Source organism: Puma concolor, chromosome A2 (genome assembly GCF_028749965.1).
Source record: "Puma concolor isolate L17-30 chromosome A2, mPumCon1.1.hap2, whole genome shotgun sequence".
Lineage (NCBI taxonomy): Eukaryota > Metazoa > Chordata > Mammalia > Carnivora > Felidae > Puma > Puma concolor.
Window position 1 is genome coordinate 147,852,380 of NC_141668.1, and position 20,306 is coordinate 147,872,685.

At 41.1% G+C, this 20,306-nt stretch overlaps 1 protein-coding gene across 10 annotated transcripts in view; it reads left to right on the forward strand.

The window, feature by feature from the left end:
- Positions 1-20,306, forward strand: part of ERC2 (ELKS/RAB6-interacting/CAST family member 2) — a 934,759-nt gene that overhangs the window by 733,834 nt on the left and 180,619 nt on the right. For all 10 annotated transcript variants that reach the window (XR_015248352.1, XR_015248351.1, XR_015248353.1 and 7 more), the window contains one exon: positions 15,324-15,458. Coding sequence is in view for 7 of the 10 variants with exons in the window: in XM_086697880.1 (XP_086554006.1) it covers positions 15,324-15,458 (135 nt within the window). In the remaining 3 variants the exon portion in view is untranslated. The remainder of the gene's footprint in view (positions 1-15,323; positions 15,459-20,306) is intronic.

Below are 20,306 nucleotides of genomic sequence, written 5' to 3' on the forward strand. Positions count from 1 at the left end.
GCAAGATCGTGACCTGGCTGAAGTCGGACACTTAACCGACTGCGCCACCCAGGTGCCCCAATTCGTCAGTATTTAAAAGGGGCCAGGTTTGTTAAATGCCTCTTGTGAAGCAAGTTGCCGTGTTAGTTTGCTAGAATCTGAAAGGATCAGGCTGAAAGGAAGAGATCTGTGGCCAAGAAGGCAGGGCTCCATTCAACCCTGCACTATCGAAGTGCACAGAAACAGAAGACTGCAAGGGACTGAGACAGCCTCAGTCTCAGGAGTCCATTCCCCTGAGCTAAAATGATTTTGACCCTATTTCCTTCTAACTGAAGAAACAATTTATATCTCAGCATTTTAATATATGGAGGAGAGAAATCATTTTTATTGTTTCATTTCTTATTTCCTATAATTTATTGAATATTCAAATAATTTAGAAAGGAATAAAGGAGTAAGTAAACTCCCTGAAATCCAAGCACTTGGCAATAACCATCAATATTTAGTGTTCATCTTTCTGGGCCTTTTTCACATATGTATGTATGTATGTATGTATGTATGTATCCATCCATACACACAAATACATATATAAACCTGCAAAAGTGTTTAAATATAGATATTTATATTTTATTTTATATGAACATGTTGTTCTACCATCTGTTTCTCCTTCCATTCAACTATATGTTGTGATATTTTTCCTTCTGATGAATATAAATATCTATTACTCTTGAGTGGTTTCTGAGGATTCCATTATATGACAATGGTTATTCAACAATCTGTTAAGCAAAATCCTGATAGATGAACATTTTATTTACTTCTCATTAATTGCTACTGTGATCAACATCCCAGTGAATATCCTTTTATCCTTTTCATCCCTGTGTACCTGTCTAACTTTCTTTTCAAGAGGAGACTCTTTTACCCCAGGGCATGCATATTTTGAATTTTAATACATAGTATCAAATAGCCCTTGAGAAAGTTTTTTCTAGTTTACAATCCTGCCAGCAGTGGATAAAAGCACCTAAAGAACAGGGAAACTAACTTCCCTTTTTCTTAGGATTTTCTAAATTTTACCCACCTCCAGCATTTAACTTCTAAATGCCTAAGAGGCATATGTGTTTATGAAGTACTGTAAGTTTGAAATTGATCCACACCCAGATTCCAGAACAAGTATTCAATCTATGGTTTGTTAAACCTGGAATAAAATCAGCAACTGCTAAGATTCTTTATTTGTTTGCTAAGATTAAGAAATGCTAAGCTCACTTTATTTTTTGATAAGATCAATATCAATTTAGGTTGAGGGAATGCCATAGACACAAGGTACCAGGATTTCAGCTAGGCATTTGTATTAGTTTGTATTCTTTTTTCCTTTTTCCTTTCTGTGCTTTTTTTTTTTTTTTTTTACCAGATGCAGAAATAAGGACTAAATAGTGGTCCATTTGGATGAACTTACTGTTTGAACAACTCCACCCTAGGCAGGTTGGTTAGGGGATCCTGTCACCTCTACAGAGAGATTGCCAGAAGTGCTGGACTCTGTCCTTCCAGCATGTACATGGACCCAATTATATGACTTTGAAAACACACTTTCGAAAATGTGATGGCTCAAAGCTGGGAAGGTTACCTAAAACAATGGAAGACATAATTAGAATTGAGAAATATCTCAGCAGGATGGAATGACAGACCCAAATTTAGTTAGGATAAGTCAAAGCAAATATTCAGTAAGGAAAAGAATGAAGTTTATGCTTAGAATTAAAATTCTGGCATGCACATGCTGCGCGTCTCGTGTGTGTGTGTGTGTGTGCGCGCGTGTGCACACGCGCACAGCCGTATGTGTGAGTATATAAATGGAGGGGAAACTGGCCATCAAGGATATGAGTTTAATCAATTGCAAATTTTAATATGAGTCATCATTGCCCAGCAGATGTTAAGAGATCAAGGCAACATAGGAGTGTATTAATTATTTTTAAATAGTATTTAATGCAGGTTAAGGACACATGTGAAGACTTGGATTATTCAGACTCTGTTCAAGGAATTATACTCTTAGAGGAGCCCTGACATACTGCAATGACCCCATGTGTGATGGGGTACATAGAGGAGACAAGGAGAAAATGATCAGTAGAGAAGACAAAGAATGGTTAGGCTAGGTAAGCTAGAGATAGCGGGCATAACTGCATAGAAATGTCTAAAAACCTGGGCCCCCTCCCAAAAACCAGAATTAGGACAAGTGGACTGAAACTGCAGCCAAAAAGCTCAAAATATTTCAGGAATGGGGGAGGGAAGACACTTTAAGCCATTTAATATATCGTCTCATAAGGTATCAAGTTTCCCATCGCTAGGTAATGTATCCACCAGGACTGCTATACAGGGAATTCCTGTTTGGGGAAGAAAGTTGCATTAGATTCTTCCCACTAACACATGCATGATGAGTGGCATTTACATGCCCAGTACTCTCCCATGGATGGATGGCCCAGATTTTGAAGAAACCCACAAGCGTTTTGCAGAGAAGTGAAGCACCATATGAACTGCTCACACTAGTCTCCTGCTAATGTTCCACCTATAACCGCCGCCTCCTTGCCGGGCTGTGGCATAGAGAGAAGGGGGCCAGCTCTGTTTGCATCCCAGCACACCACTGGCTAATACTTCCCCCTTTCTCTCCTGCTCAAGTGAACATTCCAGACGCTGATGTGCTCCAATAATCACAGATTCCCCAGCATCCTCAAATCTAGCCTGTCTGTGGACATTTCCCTTTCCACACATAGTCTGTTCGTACTTGCTTTCTTCCCACTTTTACTTAGGTTCTTGTCTTTCTGAAAGGAGCTCTTGCTAATTTTTTTAAAATATGCAATTATTGTTACAACCAGTAAGAGAAAAGTCCCCCAATCCCTCCCCCAAAGTGGGCAAAAGGAGGCTCACAGATAGTGAAATAGAAACAGCCAATAAATGTTTGAAAAGATGCTCAGCCTCAAATTATATTGAAGGAAATATGAATGTGATACAGTTTTTCACGTATTGGATTTTTGAAGATTAGAATTTGAAGAGACTCTGTGTTGGCACAGTCTGGGGAAAGGGGCACAGACTGGAAGTTGGCCAACATTTCTAAAGGGAAATTTAGTGATATCTTTCAAGGTTTAAAATGTGTATACTCTATTCTAGGGATTTCTCCTAAATCTCTTTTCCTAGCACGTTATAGAAACAGCTTTTATAAGCTGTTTCAGCACCCATCCTTGATGAGAACAAGCACATGAGGACAGATAAAACTATCCCTATGGAAAAGTATTCTTTAAATATTTTTGGAATAATGAAAAACTGGAAATGACCCAAATGTCCCTCATTCATTCATTCATTCATTCATTCAACAAACATTCACTGTGTGCCAGGTAATGTTTTAGGTGCTTGGGATAGAGCTTTGAACAAAATAAAGAGTTCTGCCCACTATTTTAGTACATCAACAGAAGATTGGTAAATAAAAGTACATGCACGGAATGGAATAATGTGTAACCATTAGAAATGATATCACTCTATATGATCTTGATATGTAAGGCTGGTCAAGACATATTGGGCATTTTATTTCTAGAGGAGTATGTACAAGTATCTGTGTTTGCATGATGCATAAAAATTGTCTGGTAAAACACAAAAAAACCTTAACAGTGGGAATAGATATTTGGGTAGTCAGAGAGGGAATATTAATTTTCTTTTCATAAAGTCTTTTGTATTATTTAATTTTTCACAGCTAGCATGTATGCTTTATGTAATAAAAAACTAATAGATGCTATAAAAAAGAAGAAATTATAAAGCTAAATCAGTAGTTCTGCTAGAGAACTAAGACTCATATCTCAAAGAAAATGGAAAATTCCTTAACCTATCTGTAGGCATTGAAACCAAAATGATTAGGTGTTTGATGCTGTTCAGACTGCAAGAATGGAAATTAATACCATAGTACTTTGGAATGCAAAACAAAGACATAAGGTGGTCTGTGGTGTTACTGGTCATGGGCATGGTGGACTTGTCTACACATGCAAATCAAATGGGAAAGCAGCCAGGGGCACAGGAAGGGCCTGGGGCCAACAGGCAAGTATTCTAGGGCTTTCTCCTGGGTTTGTGATTAACTTCAACCTTTTGGAGACTTAGTCTGTCTTTCAGTAAAATAGTAAACTTGGATTCATTGATTTAAGGTGTGGCCAACCACTAACATTGCCGTGAATCTGGATTATTCTGGTAAGCCCTCATTCGTAGAAGAGAGATTTTGAGATGGTTCCTGAAATTCTCAAGATTCTTAGAAGAGATCACCTCAGAGTGCCTGGGTGGCTCAGTCAGTTAAGTGACTGACTCTTGATTTCAGCTCAGGTCATGATCTCAGGGTTCATGAGTTCAAGCCCAATGTTGGGCTCTGTGCTGACAGCGTGGAACCGGCTTGGGATTCTCTATCTCCCTCTCTCTCTGCCCCTCCCCTACTCAATCTCTATCTCTCTCACTATCAAAATAAAGAAATAAACATTTAAAAAAAGAGAGAGATTACCTCAACTGTCCAGTTACCCACCTTTTCCTAGTGCTGTGAAGAAATGTTCAGTCTGTACTTTAATGCCTGCTTCTGTTTAGATTCAAGTTTAAGTACATCTGGTTATTTACTACTTACACTATTAACACTTCAGGATGATAGAAAAATCAGCATTTTGGATTCTACCCTAAACAAGTGACTAAGAAAAAAAATGTTTTCAAAATACATCCATTTGATGAATTTAATATAATGTTGGGGGCAGTGGGGGCGGTGACGGGGGGAGTGGGGAACATGATTCAACACCCTGGGCATCTCCAGATGAAATCAGAATGTCATTTCATCCTTTCTGGAAATTGTATTTCTGTCAGACTCAGAAACCCAGGAGTTCCACTTTGTCTGTTCTTTGGCGTTAAGTTTTCACAGGAGAAGAGGTGGTGGTTATGGATGAGTTTTCATTTTTGTGTGCTGGGGGAATATCAGCTCAAGAAGCACATGAGTGCCAACGAATGATGTGCCTGTCGTGTCTGTGCGTCCCTGGGGGTAGTTGTCCACTGAGACCTGCCCAGAGTGGAACATGTGACTCACACTCTTTTTACCATGTGGAAGTAAATTGGTGCTAGCTAGCCTAAGTTAGGAGTATCCCATATAAAGCTAGTAAGGGCACTGAAATCCAAACAGCAAACAGCCCAATGAGGAGATAAACGCCAGAGGGAATGTTTCATAATTTTGGTATTTGGGACACTCCGCTGCCATTTCTTTCTTCTCATTTGTTTTCCAACTGATTGGAAAACTACTAATGAGTGTGTTTACATTTTCTCCAATTGTTTTACCCAAGTGTGAGAGCAGCTGGGGAGAGGGGTTTTGTTCTCTGTCCAGGGCCTAAGCTGTCTTTCACTATCTTCCTCCTGCTCTCTACTGCCAGGCCCCTGCGCCCTGCCAAACCTCTGCTCTTGCCTCCCCACCCCTCCCTGGGCTTCTCTCTGTGTGCAGAATGGCCAACAGCCCCATCACATGTTTTGCGTTGCTCACACCCTCCCTCTTTCCCCCTTTTGTTGTCATTTGTCTTGTTTTGAAGGGACTGAGGTGCAGAGGAGGTCTTGGGTTGATGCCCTTCCACTCAGCTTCAGAACTGGGAGCAGGCCCAGATTTCATTTGCTCCCAGTTCTGCGTTGAGGTCAAAAGCCCCTGGAGAATGTCCTTCTGTCCTCTGACAGTTCCTGGGGATGCATTCGTTCTCCCCAGCCTACTCCAGATTCCAGACTCTGCTGTCCACAACCAAATCCATTCCCAGCTGCTCTGCTCTTTCCTCTTGATGAGGGTGTCTCAAGCTTCAGTCATTTTGAGAACCACCTTCACTACGTTTTCCATGTCTTCTGATATAATTTGTATGAATTCTGTGTTTGATGTGCTTGTTGCATTCAAATGCATTTTTAAGTAAATCCATAACTATTGCAAAGTCCGTTTACTCCCTGTGAATATTCTTGTATATCTCCAGGTGTGTGGACACTGGTCTTCTTAGCCCTCGTCTTGTAAGACTCTCTGTCCCTTCCTGAGGTGTGATGGGCTACTCAAGTCCTTCAAGTTCTCCTTGGAATTGTCACTCACTGGCATTTTACAATCTATTGGCTAATTATGTTAGGCTAGACACTGGGGTGGGTTTTTTTGTGTGTGTTTTTAATTCATTAGTTGATGAGATGATGTGGTAATGCCAGTTCTGCCTAGGCCAGTGATAATAAATATTTGTTGACTGTGTGAATTGAATGAAGACCTTAACCTCCCTGTCAACACAATTACGGAGTCTGAATCCCAGTGCCTGCAAATAGCCTCCTCTTTCTTTCTTCCTTTTTTCTTTTCCTTTTTCATCTGTCTTCTCTTTCTTTTCCTTCATCCTTCCTTCCTTCCTTCCTTTCTTTCCACCCCCCTTTTTTCTTTTTAGCTAAAAAAATGGGATTTGATTTTCGAAACTCACTTTCTGAAGAAACTCATAATAGACCATGCAGAGAATGCATCCTTAGTTAGAAGGACAGCCTATTTTTTTTGTTTTTTTGTTTTTTTGTTTTTTTTTCCAGAGACCCTCTATTGACTCTCTGAGTTGAAATAGTTTAGACTCCACATAAAATATGTGTTGTTTACCCAGGCTCTTCATGCTCTGCATACTGTTACAGTCCTTGAAGAGCTTGTCAGTGACAAGTAAGATAAATGAATGAAGAGGACTTTACAAGTGTTTAAAAGCTAAGTATAGCATGTGCTGCCCACTACTTAATTAAACAGACCTGTGCTTAACTAAGTAACTTTGTGGTAGAAACTTCTAGAGTTTTTCCCTCCCGCCCACCCCCCGGACCCCACCACCTCCAACAGTGCTCAGGATGTTAGAAATTCCTTGGTTGTCTGCAGTTGCTAATATCCTAGCCTAGCTGCAAAACCATCTTGGTTGAAGCATTAGAAGTTAGTATGGATTGTGGGTAATGACTTTTGAATTTATATTAGGGTCGGTCAGCAACATGGACTCCTTTGTGACTCAATCAAGATTTTAGAGTATGTCTGAGTCTCATTGTTTTCAGAGAACATTAAAATCAATAAAGTGAACTGCTTCTCTTCTCAGCTCTAGAGTCATTGTGCAGAGAGTTGGAGCCCATTCCCAGATCAATCTTTTTTTTTTTTAATGCAGGTGTCAGTCCTTATGGATCTGAGCAGTAGGGTACAGTGGTTACATAGAAGGCTCTGGAATTAGAGTTCCAAATCTACCAGTTGTGTGATCTTGGGTAAACTTCCTAGTCTTCTTAAACCTCAGTTTCTTCATCTGTAAAGTGGGGATACTAACAGCCTCTACCGGGACTGACAACAAGGTCATTTGCATTTGAGTCACTCTTGGTTCTTTTGGTTTCTGCCCCTGTTATAGCAGCTATTAAAGTTTTTGAGGGGTGCCTGAGTGGCTCACATTCCGTTAAGCTTCTGACTCTTGACTTTGACTCTGGTCACGATCTCATGATCAGGGGATCAAGCCTGGCATTGGGCTCCACGCTGCGTGTGGAGCCTGCTTGATTCTCCCTCTGCCCCTCTCCCCCGTTCATTCTCTCTCTCTCTCTCTCAAAAAAAAAAAAAAAAGATCCTCAATATGCCCCTCACCTTCAACCTACATCGCTGTTGGTGTAATGGACTAAATTAGATGACAACAGCAAAGTTGCTATGCTTGGCACACAACAGGCCTGGGGAAGCATTGGTTGTCATCACTGATATTTATATGTGACTCCATCTCATAATGCTGGCCTTTTTTCTGCCACTGTGAAGAATCCTAACCTCCCTATTACTGGCAGAGCACATAGAACTCTTTCTCTGTAGATAATTCTCCTCCCATGGGCTGCACTGGCTGGTAGTAGAACAGAGGCAAGCATGCTTTCCCTTCAGTCGTTGTCTACAACCTTTCTGGGAACTCTTCAGGTTCCTAAGGTGGCAGCAGGAAGTAGTCTACCAGAATAATTTCTCTCCCTTGATTTTAGAAGGAAAAAAGAAGGAAAAACTGTGCAAAATGTACAACAAGGAATAAGAACAATAGACCAGCATCTTATCTATGTGGAGTTTGGTTCATGCTAAAGACATTCTTTCTTCTCTTGCCCATTTTATAGATACAGAAACTGAGGCTCATAGAAAAGTAATTCAGCCTAAGTCTCATATTAAATATTTGGCAGAAACAGAACTAGTGCCAGGCCTATGTTACTCCCCTAGAAAAGATGAGAGATCTATGTTCCCAGGTGATGAGAAATCTCAAGAGCTGTCCATGGAAAGGACTGGTAGTCACAGGAATGTTAGTCCTGTGCAAAAGTTAGACATAGGCTTGTTAATCATTTGCTGGGGTTCTCACAAAAACATACCCAGAGACAAAGATTTGGTGCAGGTAGTTTATTTGGGAGGTGATCCCAAGAAGCATGATGAGAAAATTGAGAAGTGAAACAGAATGTGAAAATGCCAATAAAGGTGAATTAATGTGTGCTTACCTGCTAAAATCAGCCAGGGCTACAGTCTGCTAGGATCTTTTGAGAGATTCTGAAACACACCATAGGATGGTCCCACAAAAGGACTGGGACATTGGTTATTTATCCATCACCTCCCTCCCTCTCTCCCTCATAGATCAGGCATTGTTCTAAGGACGTGAACTCCCCACACTTTGGCCTGCCCTGTTCCCTGGCCAAACCTGCACCTGTGGCTAGAGGAAGACTTCAGGCAGAGAGGTACATGGATTTGAGATGGGAAGATAGCAGCACATCCAGGACTGCAGGTCCATTCAAGCTGCAAGTGACTTCCAGGGTAGACAAGAGGATATGACATTCTCTATAATAATTAAAAATAAAATAACGGCATTTAATGAATAGGTAGCAAAAATAGCTTCTAAACTCTCCATGGTGACCTACTAATTTTCCATTTATAAATAAAGACTGAGGGAGGGCTTCTAATACAGTGGGAAGTCAGAAAGGACTGATCAGCTGAATGAATTGGAGGATATGAGACCAGTTTTCAAAGCAGGACTGATGTTGTAGCAGTAGATTGTATAGACAGTTGTAAATACATAGATGTCCAGAGCCTGGCTCATTTTCTCAGAGATGCCATGGTTTGACACGTGTGAGCATATGACGATTGCTCTGTCTTAAATACCTTCCCAAATGTCCCACGTTCATAAGGTCTTTTGAGAAATAAGATAGTTAATTATCATCTCAAATGTTTCCTACTCTCCCCACATCCAATATGGGAATGAAGAAAGCAACACACACACACACACACACACACACACACACACACACCCCTCATATTTTGGATTCCAGTCCCCCTGTTGATCTGTTTTTCCTCTCAAGGTGAGTTTACCATGGAATCTCCCCAGCCTGCTCTTCTTCATACTCATGTCCCTGCCAACTTTCAAGTCTTAGTTCAAGGGCATCTGACCCATGGGGCCTTATTTGATGCCCCTGCCCTCAGCTGGAGGGGATTTTTCCAGTCTTTGGGCATTTGTGTAAACCAATCCCTTCCCTCTTTTTTTCCTTCCCATATTGTGACATAGTCCTCTAATTCCTCATGTCTTATTTATCTTTGCTTTGTCTGTCCCCAGTCTCTGGCCTGGGACCTTACCCTTCACCTCACTACAATAGGACTTGGGAGTCAGAAACCTGGGTTTCAGTCCTGTTCCTCCAGTGAGTGGAGCTGAGCAATGATGGGTTTGGGTTTCTCAACTGTAAAAGAAGGCTCATAAGAATAGCTATCTCAAAAGCAAGGAGTCAACGCAAGTATACTAACCAAACACTTAGCCTGGCACATCATTGTTCTTTATGGTTACAGAAGTTTGGTAAGTGTTGAATGCATTTCTGTGCAATGTCCACAGTGGAAGCCTTTCCCATCCTTGATTCTTACTTAATCCCATAAAGTTCCCTGATGCGGCACACTCCCCTAATAGCTTCTTCATCCTGCTGCTTCATTTTGTCCTCCAAGAGTGACCCAACCATTGGAACCCAGACGCCACTCAATTATGATTCATTGCCATGTGGGCCTGGTGGATGTACAGGAAATCCCTTGCCTCCTCACTGTCCAGTTGTTGTCTGGTTTCTCCATCTTTTGCTCTGAGACAAGAACTGTTGACCTTGCTCTGATTTGGCAGAAACAAGACCAGTAGAAGAGTTCTGGACTATTTCAGATTTCCCTGGCAGGAAAGAGGGAGAAAACAAAACCTGATAGAAGAAAGTGTAATTGCTATTGTATGGTATTATCTCCATATCCCATAGCAACAAATCTTATTATATTTTTTTCTTATTTAAACCATATTCATGAAGGTTTTATTGTTAACTTGATCCAGATGACTGATCAAAGCATAGTTCATTATTGCCACCTTGCTAAAATATTTTTAAAGGCAGTTTTAATATTACACTTTTATAGCTACATATTGCCATTAAGCTATTGAGTCTATTACTAGTCAATCAAGGATTTTCATTTTGTTTCAAGAGCTCCTTGGATAAACTCTTCAGAAATGTCAAAGAGATGGAGTATATGGCACCTTTTCACAGATGGTGTTCATCAGGGATTTTAGTTAATGGATAAAGTTTCAGTTTTCCATGGTTGACTTTTGGTACTAACAAAAGTATTCTAAAGACTCCTGCTCTTCTAAAGGCTAGGGGATAGTAAGGAAATGAATCCCATAACACCCCCAATCCTTTATTCTTAATGAGGTAAGTTAACCAGGGACACGGAGTATTTCACTGGGTCCATTTTACTAAAGAATAGAATATATCTTGAAGAAAACCAATTCAGCTTTTCCAACAGCTCCAAAACTATACTAACTTGTGCTCCCATTCCCAAGAACAGCAACCAAAAACAAATACACAATAGGAAGAGTTAAACTATCACATGAAGATTTATATACTCAGCTGGCTCATCGTAGAAGCTAGGTGTACACTTTTCCCTTTCATCTGTTCCAGAATCGTCTACACCCATTTCATTCATTCCTTCATACATCCATACATTTATCTGACACACATTTATTTACTACATATGCACCAAACTCTGTGCCAGGTGGTAAGTACAAGGATTCAGATGTAGTGCTTTCCTCAAGAGAATTTTAACCTAGTGGTGGAGAAAGCCAAGATGGCACATGATTATTTACCATTCATTGGGATAAGTGCTATAATGGAAAGGAGCTTGGAGGTGGCTACATGATCCCGGGGAAGGCAGTGGAAGAGAACCGAATCCCTTCTGTGGCAGGCTCGGGGGAGGCGTTCCTGGAGGTGATGGTGTTAAAGCTAAGGCCAGAAGAATTAACGGGTATAACTCAGGTGAAGGGAGGGAGAATGGAGAGCATGACTGGAACTGTGAATGGCACATCCCAGGGCTGGGGATACGGAGCCCAAGAGGTGAGGTTGGAAATGAACAGCAAGCAGTTACCGCCCAAGAGCTTTGTAAGCTGTGGAGGAGCTGGGGCTCTTTTCCTGAGGGCAGTGGGGAGTCTCTGAGGAGCTTGAAGCCAGGGACTAACAGGGATCTGATGTCACTCCAGCTATGGATTGTGTTCAGTGGGAGGCAAGAGTGCAGCGGGAGAGCTGTTAGAGGAGTCTTTCGCCCTAGAGAAATAAGGTGGCGCCTGGAAGAAAGAGGAAGTGGAAAATAAAATCTGATTAGATCTGTCTCAGCAGTCATGACATAATATAGTAAAATGAATTTAACACAGTTAGCCAAAGGCAAACGTGTCAGGTCAGCAGTTTGGTAGACACTGAAAAGGAAATAAAAATGGGCCTCGGTGCATTGCTAAATGAGTCCACGAGTTCCCAAGTGCGGTGCTGTGGAAAGCTCTCCCTCTCTCTAACTCTGTATTGATTTTCCTGAGATTCCAGTTATGACTGCCCAGAAGAACTGCTATTTAAGGCTTTGTGGTGGGCACCTTGTATATCTGTCGACTGCAGGGATATGAACCATTGCACATGGAGTCACCTGGTAAGCGTGTCTAGAGTTCTTTGAACACATGCTATCTTTGTTACAATTTTCTATAGTTTTTCTTCCATCGATCTTCAGGGGAGATTTATTCATGTCTTTTCACCCTTCTAGACCATTCTTGGTATGTTAGGAAGCCAATATAATTGGGCGGAGATGAGGATAGGTAATATAGATTTTTTTAAAAAATCAAAAGAGGGGCACCTGGGTGGCTCAGGGAGTTAAGCATCCGACTCTTGGTTTGGGCTCAGGTCACAATCTCACAGTTTCATGAGTTTGAGCCCCACATTGGGCTCTGTGCTGGCAGCATGGAGCCTACTTGGGATTCTCTCTCTCCCTCTCTCTCTGCCCCTCCCCCGTTCACACTGTCTGTCTCTCTCAAAAATAAATAAATGAACATAAAAAAATAATAAAAGAGATCCATTTTCAGTTTGACAGTTAAGTGAGTAGAATTGGTCAAACTTTTTTTATAGACGGGAAAACTAGCATCCAGCCTGTAAGAAATCGGTCACAGTTTAGGGGATATGTTACAAGCAAGATAAATAAAAATGGTCTAGAGTATCAAGCCAAATTCTCATTATTCATCTCTGGTTCACACTCTTCTCTTCCATTCCAGACTAATCAAAAGAAGCCTCTTCCGCTCACAATTGCTCTGTGTACATTTCCCCCAGATCTGGTATTCACATGAACAACATGGTTTATTTATATTTCAGCACCAAATTGGAAAGATGACATCATTCATTTACAGTCTTTATCCCATGACATGCCTATTCTCCAACACCTCATTTCAGCAGACACATTTAGGACTGCATATAGCATCTTGTTTAGCTTGTACATTCTTTTATGGGATACAGTTCAAAGGTAGGAAACTTTAGGCTTGTTGCTAGTAAGAAAATAATCTCATAAAATCACAGGAGCTTCCCCAAAGGATAAGGACATTATGATGTTTACAATAGCAGAGTTATTATTTGTTCATTTAGGCTTCATCGCTCATTCTTGGGTGAGCCCCTTCCTTCTTGACCGTGGCAGGTCTTACAGCTCCCTTCAGGCTCTCAGAATTCTGTTAGAAGAAACAATTTCAGATTTATTAGTTCATGAGTTCAAAAGTACAGGTTCCTAACAATACTGGAGTGAATTTCAGGCATGAACACTGTATTTGAGAATCACTTGTAGGAGGGCAGGCCGAATGAGGGGACTCTCAGTACTTGGTCGGCAACAGCTCCACTGACCTGCTCTTTCTCACAAGCTGTAACTTGCCCATTGGGTCTTCTGACACTTTAAGTGGACAGGAGAAGGGTGAAATTGCTATCAGCTGCCAAAGATTGCCTGGGATTTTTTATTTAATTGTTAGGTGGACTTTTCCCTCTATTTTTATTGTTTTTAACCATACACATGCATTTTGTTACACCCACTGTGAGGACTTTCAGATATCATACACATTTTTCAAAATGGGGTGAGTAAATCATGAGATATCCACTGGCAGATAGAACTGGGATATGAAGTGTTTCCAAAACTTAACAGAACCAAAGCATCTATGGGAAAGCTGTTTCTGTTTGATTAGCTGTTTGTCTTTTCTGCTAGTAGCATGGCAAAGAGCAAAGGCTAGATATTGAGAATTGGAAGACCCAGGAAATCTCTATGTTCTATGTAAAAATGAGACTCTGGGGGCTGAAATCTCTGTCTTGATTTTCTAGCTGCAAGTGAGGATAGTAATAATTCCTCCCAGGAAAGTTTTGAGGATTAGTTAGATTGTACATGAAACATGCTACAAGAATACACTATGTTAGGTCCAGAATTGTTATCAAAGTATTATTTATATTACCTAATAAAATTCCAGCCAGTTGGAGGCTCTGCCTTTGATTTCCAGCTCTCCTGAAGTGCTGATGGTTTGCTATCATCTCAAGCCACCAGTGGGATTCTTATGGCAACTCCTGAGATGTCCTCAACTCTCAGTGACCTTCCCTGGCTAAAAACAAGTGTGCAGTCACCTCTAGGATGGCAGCATCCCTCAAAATCCTGGCTCTTCTTTCTTTCAGTCCCTCGTTGCAGCACAGTGTATTTACATCTACTAGGCCTGGTGCTAGATTCTGGGGAGAGACAGGGGAAAGAAACAGCCTCAAGTCTACTGACAGCTGGACAGGTAGATCTGAGGTTACAGAGTGATGATAAGCAGGAGACGCACATGTCCTGGCATCAGGGATGGGGTCAGGAAAAGGCTCCTAGAGAAAAGATTGTGAATTAGCCAGACACAGAAGGAAGAGGTGAGGGAAGGTGGCTGGGGGAGGTACCACAGGCTGAGGACATACCATGTATAAGAAGGAGAGGTTTCTTACTGTCAACAATGGCAAAAATATTAGTAATAATGGCATTTGATTTTTTACTGTAAGCCTATTATGGACCACGAACTGACACTTGAAGCCCATTGTATCCCTTGCTCCTCACAGTGACCTCATGGAGGGAGACACCATTACTCCAATTTATAGTTGAGGAAATTGAAGCTTACAAATAGTTAACTCTCAAAAGACCACATAACCAGCAAAGACATAGAGTGGGGCTTGAATACAGACAGTCTTATCTCCAAATACACACGTGTAGTCTCTACATTTCCTGGCTTTCTGGGCTGGATATTTTTATCTGCCTTTTTCCATGGTCTTTAGGCATTTTTCTAGGTTCTATGACCCTGTTAGGTCAATTCATTGCTGGTCTGTTTCTTGCCCTACATAATAAAATGGTACAATTGTATGTCCTGGGAATTGAAACCATGACACCTGGGTGCCTCATGTGACAAACATAGTGGGGCATAAATTGCAGTGGTCAGCTCTTCTACATCAACTTTGCTCCTTTTGCTCAATTTCCCCAAAAAGCACTATCAATTAAATTGTCCATAGAGAGCTTTCCCTAGAAGCCATCATAGCATCTCCATCACTATTTTTGCATTTGGCAGCTTTTGAGTGGATTCCTCTGCCTTGTCTTGTAAGACCATCACATGTCCGTAGTTCTGTGTCTCTGCCCAGCCCTTTCCCATCTTTTCATCCAGGGCTTCCTTCTCTCGCTTGCTCTAGGATGTAGGATGTGATTGTTGGCAGTTTGTGATTGTAAGCTTACTCTGGACCTGTATGATCGCTTGATAATGTAAAACAAAGCACCTTCAGGTATATATCCGCTTTTTTCCCCCTTTTAAATCACATAGGGGGAAGTGCACTTACATCTAATGTAGGTCCAAGCTCTTTTACCAAATGGCATGGTGCATTCTTTATTAAGTTTCAATTTGACTAAAAATGAAAACTTCTGGATCAGGAACAAAAGGAGCTCTATAGGTGCTGTAATTTTGCCTTGTGTCTTTTTGGCTGGTCTTCCAGCTCCTGATGGAATCTTCTCTGGTTTTTGTTCTGTGCAGACCCAGAACAGAATGAAGCTGATGGCAGACAACTATGATGAGGACCACCACCATTACCACCACCACCACCACCACCACCACCACCGATCTCCTGGGAGGCCACAACATTCCAATCACAGGCCCTCTCCCGACCAGGTCAGTTTCACTGCCGCTTACCTCCAGGACCCCTTTTACCCTTTGGATATTTTAAGATAAAATAAATAATCCTCAAGAAATAATAAACAGCATAAAGTGATATGTCCTTTGAACTGAAACTAATAGCTTTGGTATTTATTTCCATCACTCAAGGAGTCTAAATGTTTTCCTTTCTCCTTCCTCTTTAAGGTTTTGTCTGTTCTTGTTTATGTTATGCATTTTCTTTCCTCCCCTCCTTTCTATTTTCATAGATATGAAGTCTATTGCTGGCTCAGTATCTAATGGTGGGTTACTTTGGAATGTCTCTTTCAGAGTTTTAAGAGAAAGCACTTCGTTTCCATGAGCTTGGCAACCAGAGAAGCCTTGAGTTTGCTGAGTACTTTCCTAGAAAATTCCTTAGTGATACAAATTAACTGTGGGGTAAAACAACATGAAGAGAAATCAGTTTTGCTTGCATTTTAGCTGGTGAAGTCAAAGGGTCTGGTTTATTTGATTTGGACCCTATCTTCTCCCTTGACTAAGCAAAGCAAGTTAAAAGAAGGATTGACAAAAACAAAAATCTCCTGTGGTCTTCCATGATATTTGCATTCACCCAGCAAATATAAAAACTATTTACAGTGTTTAGGATTAAAACTCCTGAAGGTGAATTTCATGGACATTATGAAATTAAATGCAAACTAGCAGGTTATATAATCAATATTAATAGTATTTTCTCCTTTATGGTACTCTGAGCTTCTTGTGTGTGTAATCCTAGTATAACTTACACAATAAATTTCAAGAGCGATGGGGCCATAGGTAATGGAATAGAATCATCTGGATAAGTATGAATGCCTTTGTTATATGTTTCTGGATATGTGAAGAGGGAGGGCTTATTGGAATTACCTGTGTGAAGAGCGGTTTAACTGTTTGTTGGAGGAGGAGGTGCTTATTATGCCTCTACAACTTTTTTTTTTTTTTCCGGACGGCTCTGTTTCCTTTTCATCTCATGTCACTAGCATCCCAAAGGAGAAGTTAAGATTGCTAAGTCTCCAAGATGTTTTACCAGGAGTACAACTCCGGCGGAGCCATTTATATGGCATGCTACATAAGAAGAGCTCCCTGGAGCTGTGCAGTGAAGTAGCTCCAACCAGGAGGCCCTCTGCCCCCACCCCAGCTTGGCCCTACCCTTTTACCCAGAAGCATTTGCCCTCAGAGTCCTCAACACTGCAGATGTTCTTATAGGACATCTAGATTTCTGAAGCCAAGTGCAGAAAGGCACCAGTTCATGTTATTAGCTCTCAAAAATGGTTCTTAATTGGGCAATCAGCAAAGTATACAGAGAGAGATAAATTTCATGTCATTATCTTGTATGCCTGTGGTTTTGCTTTGATTTAGCTTTATTTTTTCAATTCTCATCCCTTGCCATCCCTACCACCAGTCACCCAACCTAGTATACCTGACATCCTACTAATTAAACATCTTCATTCTTATTCTTGGTCCTTGCCTTTTTCCATACTGCCCTTTGCTCCTTGACCTGCTCCCAGAAGGGGTAAGTGTGAGGTTTCATTGGTGCTAGAAGGCCACGCTGGGCTTTCCCCCAGAGAGAGGAAAAGAGAGCACCATAAGGCAGAAAGAAGGATTTGGAGCCAAATTAGGGGAGTGAGTCACACAAAGACCTGCTGAGGTAACAAACAGGCTTGTTTCATCACAGAGACACATATGCTAATATGTCCTGCTAGAAACTGGATACCAGATCAAATTTATTGCCTTTGTGAATGATATTTCTCACAAAAGCCAGTCTCCTGCTGTTTTTCCAGAGATCTTTAATCACAAAATAGAGGTCTCACCAGCTTGGTTGACCCTGTTATGTTTGTCCACCAACAAACAGTAGAGGTTGTCATAGGGCAGAAGTCATTGCTCTGGGGCAATGCCCTTTCCAGAAGAGTTAGCATCCCTCAAGGTGTGTCTGGCTAAGATGTGTCATCAGGAGCTTTGTCATCGCTACTGTTAGGAAGATGGTGATGGTCTTCCACTCCCACATCCTTCATCTCAGTGACCACTCTAAGTGACCCATGGACATAGAGGCAGATAACCTCTTCTACAAATGAGAAACCCAAGCCCTCACTGGGGGGTGGAGGTAGTAGACTGACTAGGTTGGGCCCTGCTTCTGATTATTTGCTTGCTCAGCTAATACTTGGAACACATATTCCATGCCAGCCTCTACACTGGCTTTGGGAAAGAACATGAAGGACAAGACAGAACCCCTGCCTTCAGGGAGTTTGCTGTCTAGTCTGAAGACAAAAATCTAGGTTATCAGATGTCTCTTTCAGTTTTTTTCTGGATCATATCAATCAGAACCTGCCATTTAAAAGGTAGTTATGATTTAACTAAGGGCCCATGACTTAGGAATTAACTCTTCAGTGAAGTTCACCTTGAAAGTGACACCCTTGACCAGAAGGATAACTTTGTGGTTTTAAATTGGAGTCAGCAAAAGTATAAGGCTTCCTTGATACACTCTTTCAATTAGAAAAGAGAGTTGACTAAGAAGACCTGGCATGAGTAGGTTGACTCCAATGATGGAGATGGCAACATCCTCTGGGCTGGTGATCTTTTTGACTAGGAGTCCCAGGTCTAGGACAACCATGCTTTCAGCTATAATCACCAACAGCTTATATACCAAAATATGGGTTGTTGTAAACTAAGTTCCACAATGTAACAGTCATCTGAAGGCTTGGAAGTCTTTCCTAGATGATTACAAACTCTATTCAAAATTGTGCAAACATATATACTAATATGTGTGGAGTGGAGGTATATCTCGGGAGAAAGTGGCAGTGTAAGAGTCTGAACAATGATTGATTTGGATAAAATTTAAACTAAATGTCCATGATGTACCCATGTTAACTGAACCGACTTAAAGGGGAGAGGTCTCTTCCAAGCAATTCCTGATTCTGTTCCTGCGAATATTCCAGCCATGAGTTTCCTGTGGCCTGAGAATTGACCAACAGTGTCTTCTGTAAGAGAGGCTACAAAATGTTGCCATTGTCTCTTGAGCTTTATAAAAAGATCAAAACACATGAAAATAGAGAAATATAAGAAAACCAGTCACTTTGCTACTCTTCCAGAGAAATTCATTTTTCCTTAGGAAATTCAATTTAAGTATTGCTCAGTACTTGCAGAATTAGATTCTTTTTCCATTTCTTCCCCATTCCTTTCTCCTTCACAATGATTTTGCTTTCTCCTCAGGAGAAACTGAATCCAAGGGTTATAAGTCTAGACGAGCATTTCCCAAAGTAACCTTTGGAACATTAGTCCCAGGAGGAAAGTCTTGAAACAAAGATTCAGTGAGCAAAGAATTTTGGGAAAATGCTGCATATTATAACTCAATTTTAGAGAGTCTTGGTGCAATTAGCAGATCAAAGGATCTACAAAGTCATATAAGAAAGAAAGCTCTCCAATTTTATTTAATCCAGCATTTCCCAGACTTATTTGATCATAGAATTTTTTTTCTTTTCTTTTCTAGTAACATCTGTGCTCTGAAAAATACTGTTCTCAGAGTATCAGGTGAAGAAACAGACTACCCGGTTTAAAACATAAGTGATCCAGTTTCCAGCAGGGTTTTTCATCAGAAGGTGGAGTTTTGAGGCAATTTCTGCTGTGCTCTGCATACCAGAAAATGCGAGTGCCTCTTTCATTCATTTCTTGGGATACCTTTATAAAGACTATAATGTCTGAGAATGAGTTATCCCACCAATAACCCGGTAGATCTGAACTAAAGGAATCATTATAAGGGTGAGGATCCAGGAAAACAAGGATAATCATAAATACACAGCCCTTCAGGAATTGAAAATGAGTGTTATGAGGGGAAGGGACAATTTGGAGATCACATAAGTCAGTAGGGTGTACCAGTGCAATAAATAGCCTAGACCCCTACCCAAGAAAGGAGTAGGTGGTAACTGGTGGCCTGTCCCCATGATGGCCATAGCCACTGAAAATATCCAAGTAGATCATTCAGACACTTTTCAGTAATAATGCCTTAGGAAGTTTTTCAAACCAAGAAGTGGGCACGAGGGGGTACAATAAGCTACTGATAAGCTTTGAGAAACAACAAGGACCAAAGAATAAATGGGACAGACTGGAACCACTTTTGTGATTTTATTTTTAGTGGGGTTACCAAGACTGATTTTAGAAAAGCTAAGTGGAAATCAACTTCTCCTAAATGCCCTATGTACCTGTCATCAGTATCTGTTATTTTCTATAAGTACTGTCTTTCTTTGCCATGTCAATTATGTCAAGTCTTTTTACTACTTTTCTAAACATCGTATGATTTTTATTGTCCTACAAAAAAATCATATTTTATTAATCTCCTTCTAGTGGCTTCCACGTATGCAGAAAATCATCAGAGTGAACTCCACACTCCAGCCACCTCAAAATGCCAGGCCTTGTTCAGGCTGCCCTTTGGCATCCAGAACTCACATTCCTGTGCCTGGCTCTTAGGTTGGGCATTGGATCTTTAAGGACCTAGATCACACTATTTTTTGTGTGTGTGCAAAATATGCTTCCATTTGTTGGGGCGCCTGGGTGGCGCAGTCGGTTAAGCGTCCGACTTCAGCCAGGTCACGATCTCGCGGTCCGTGAGTTCGAGCCCCGCGTCAGGCTCTGGGCTGATGGCTCAGAGCCTGGAGCCTGATTCCGATTCTGTGTCTCCCTCTCTCTCTGCCCCTCCCCCGTTCATGCTCTGTCTCTCTCTGTCCCAAAAAGAATAAATAAACGTTGGAAAAAAAAAAATTTTTTTAATAAAAAAAAAAAAATATGCTTCCATTTGTTAAAGAGTCTCACTCTGATTCTCATTTGTAGGAGCCTAAACAGTAA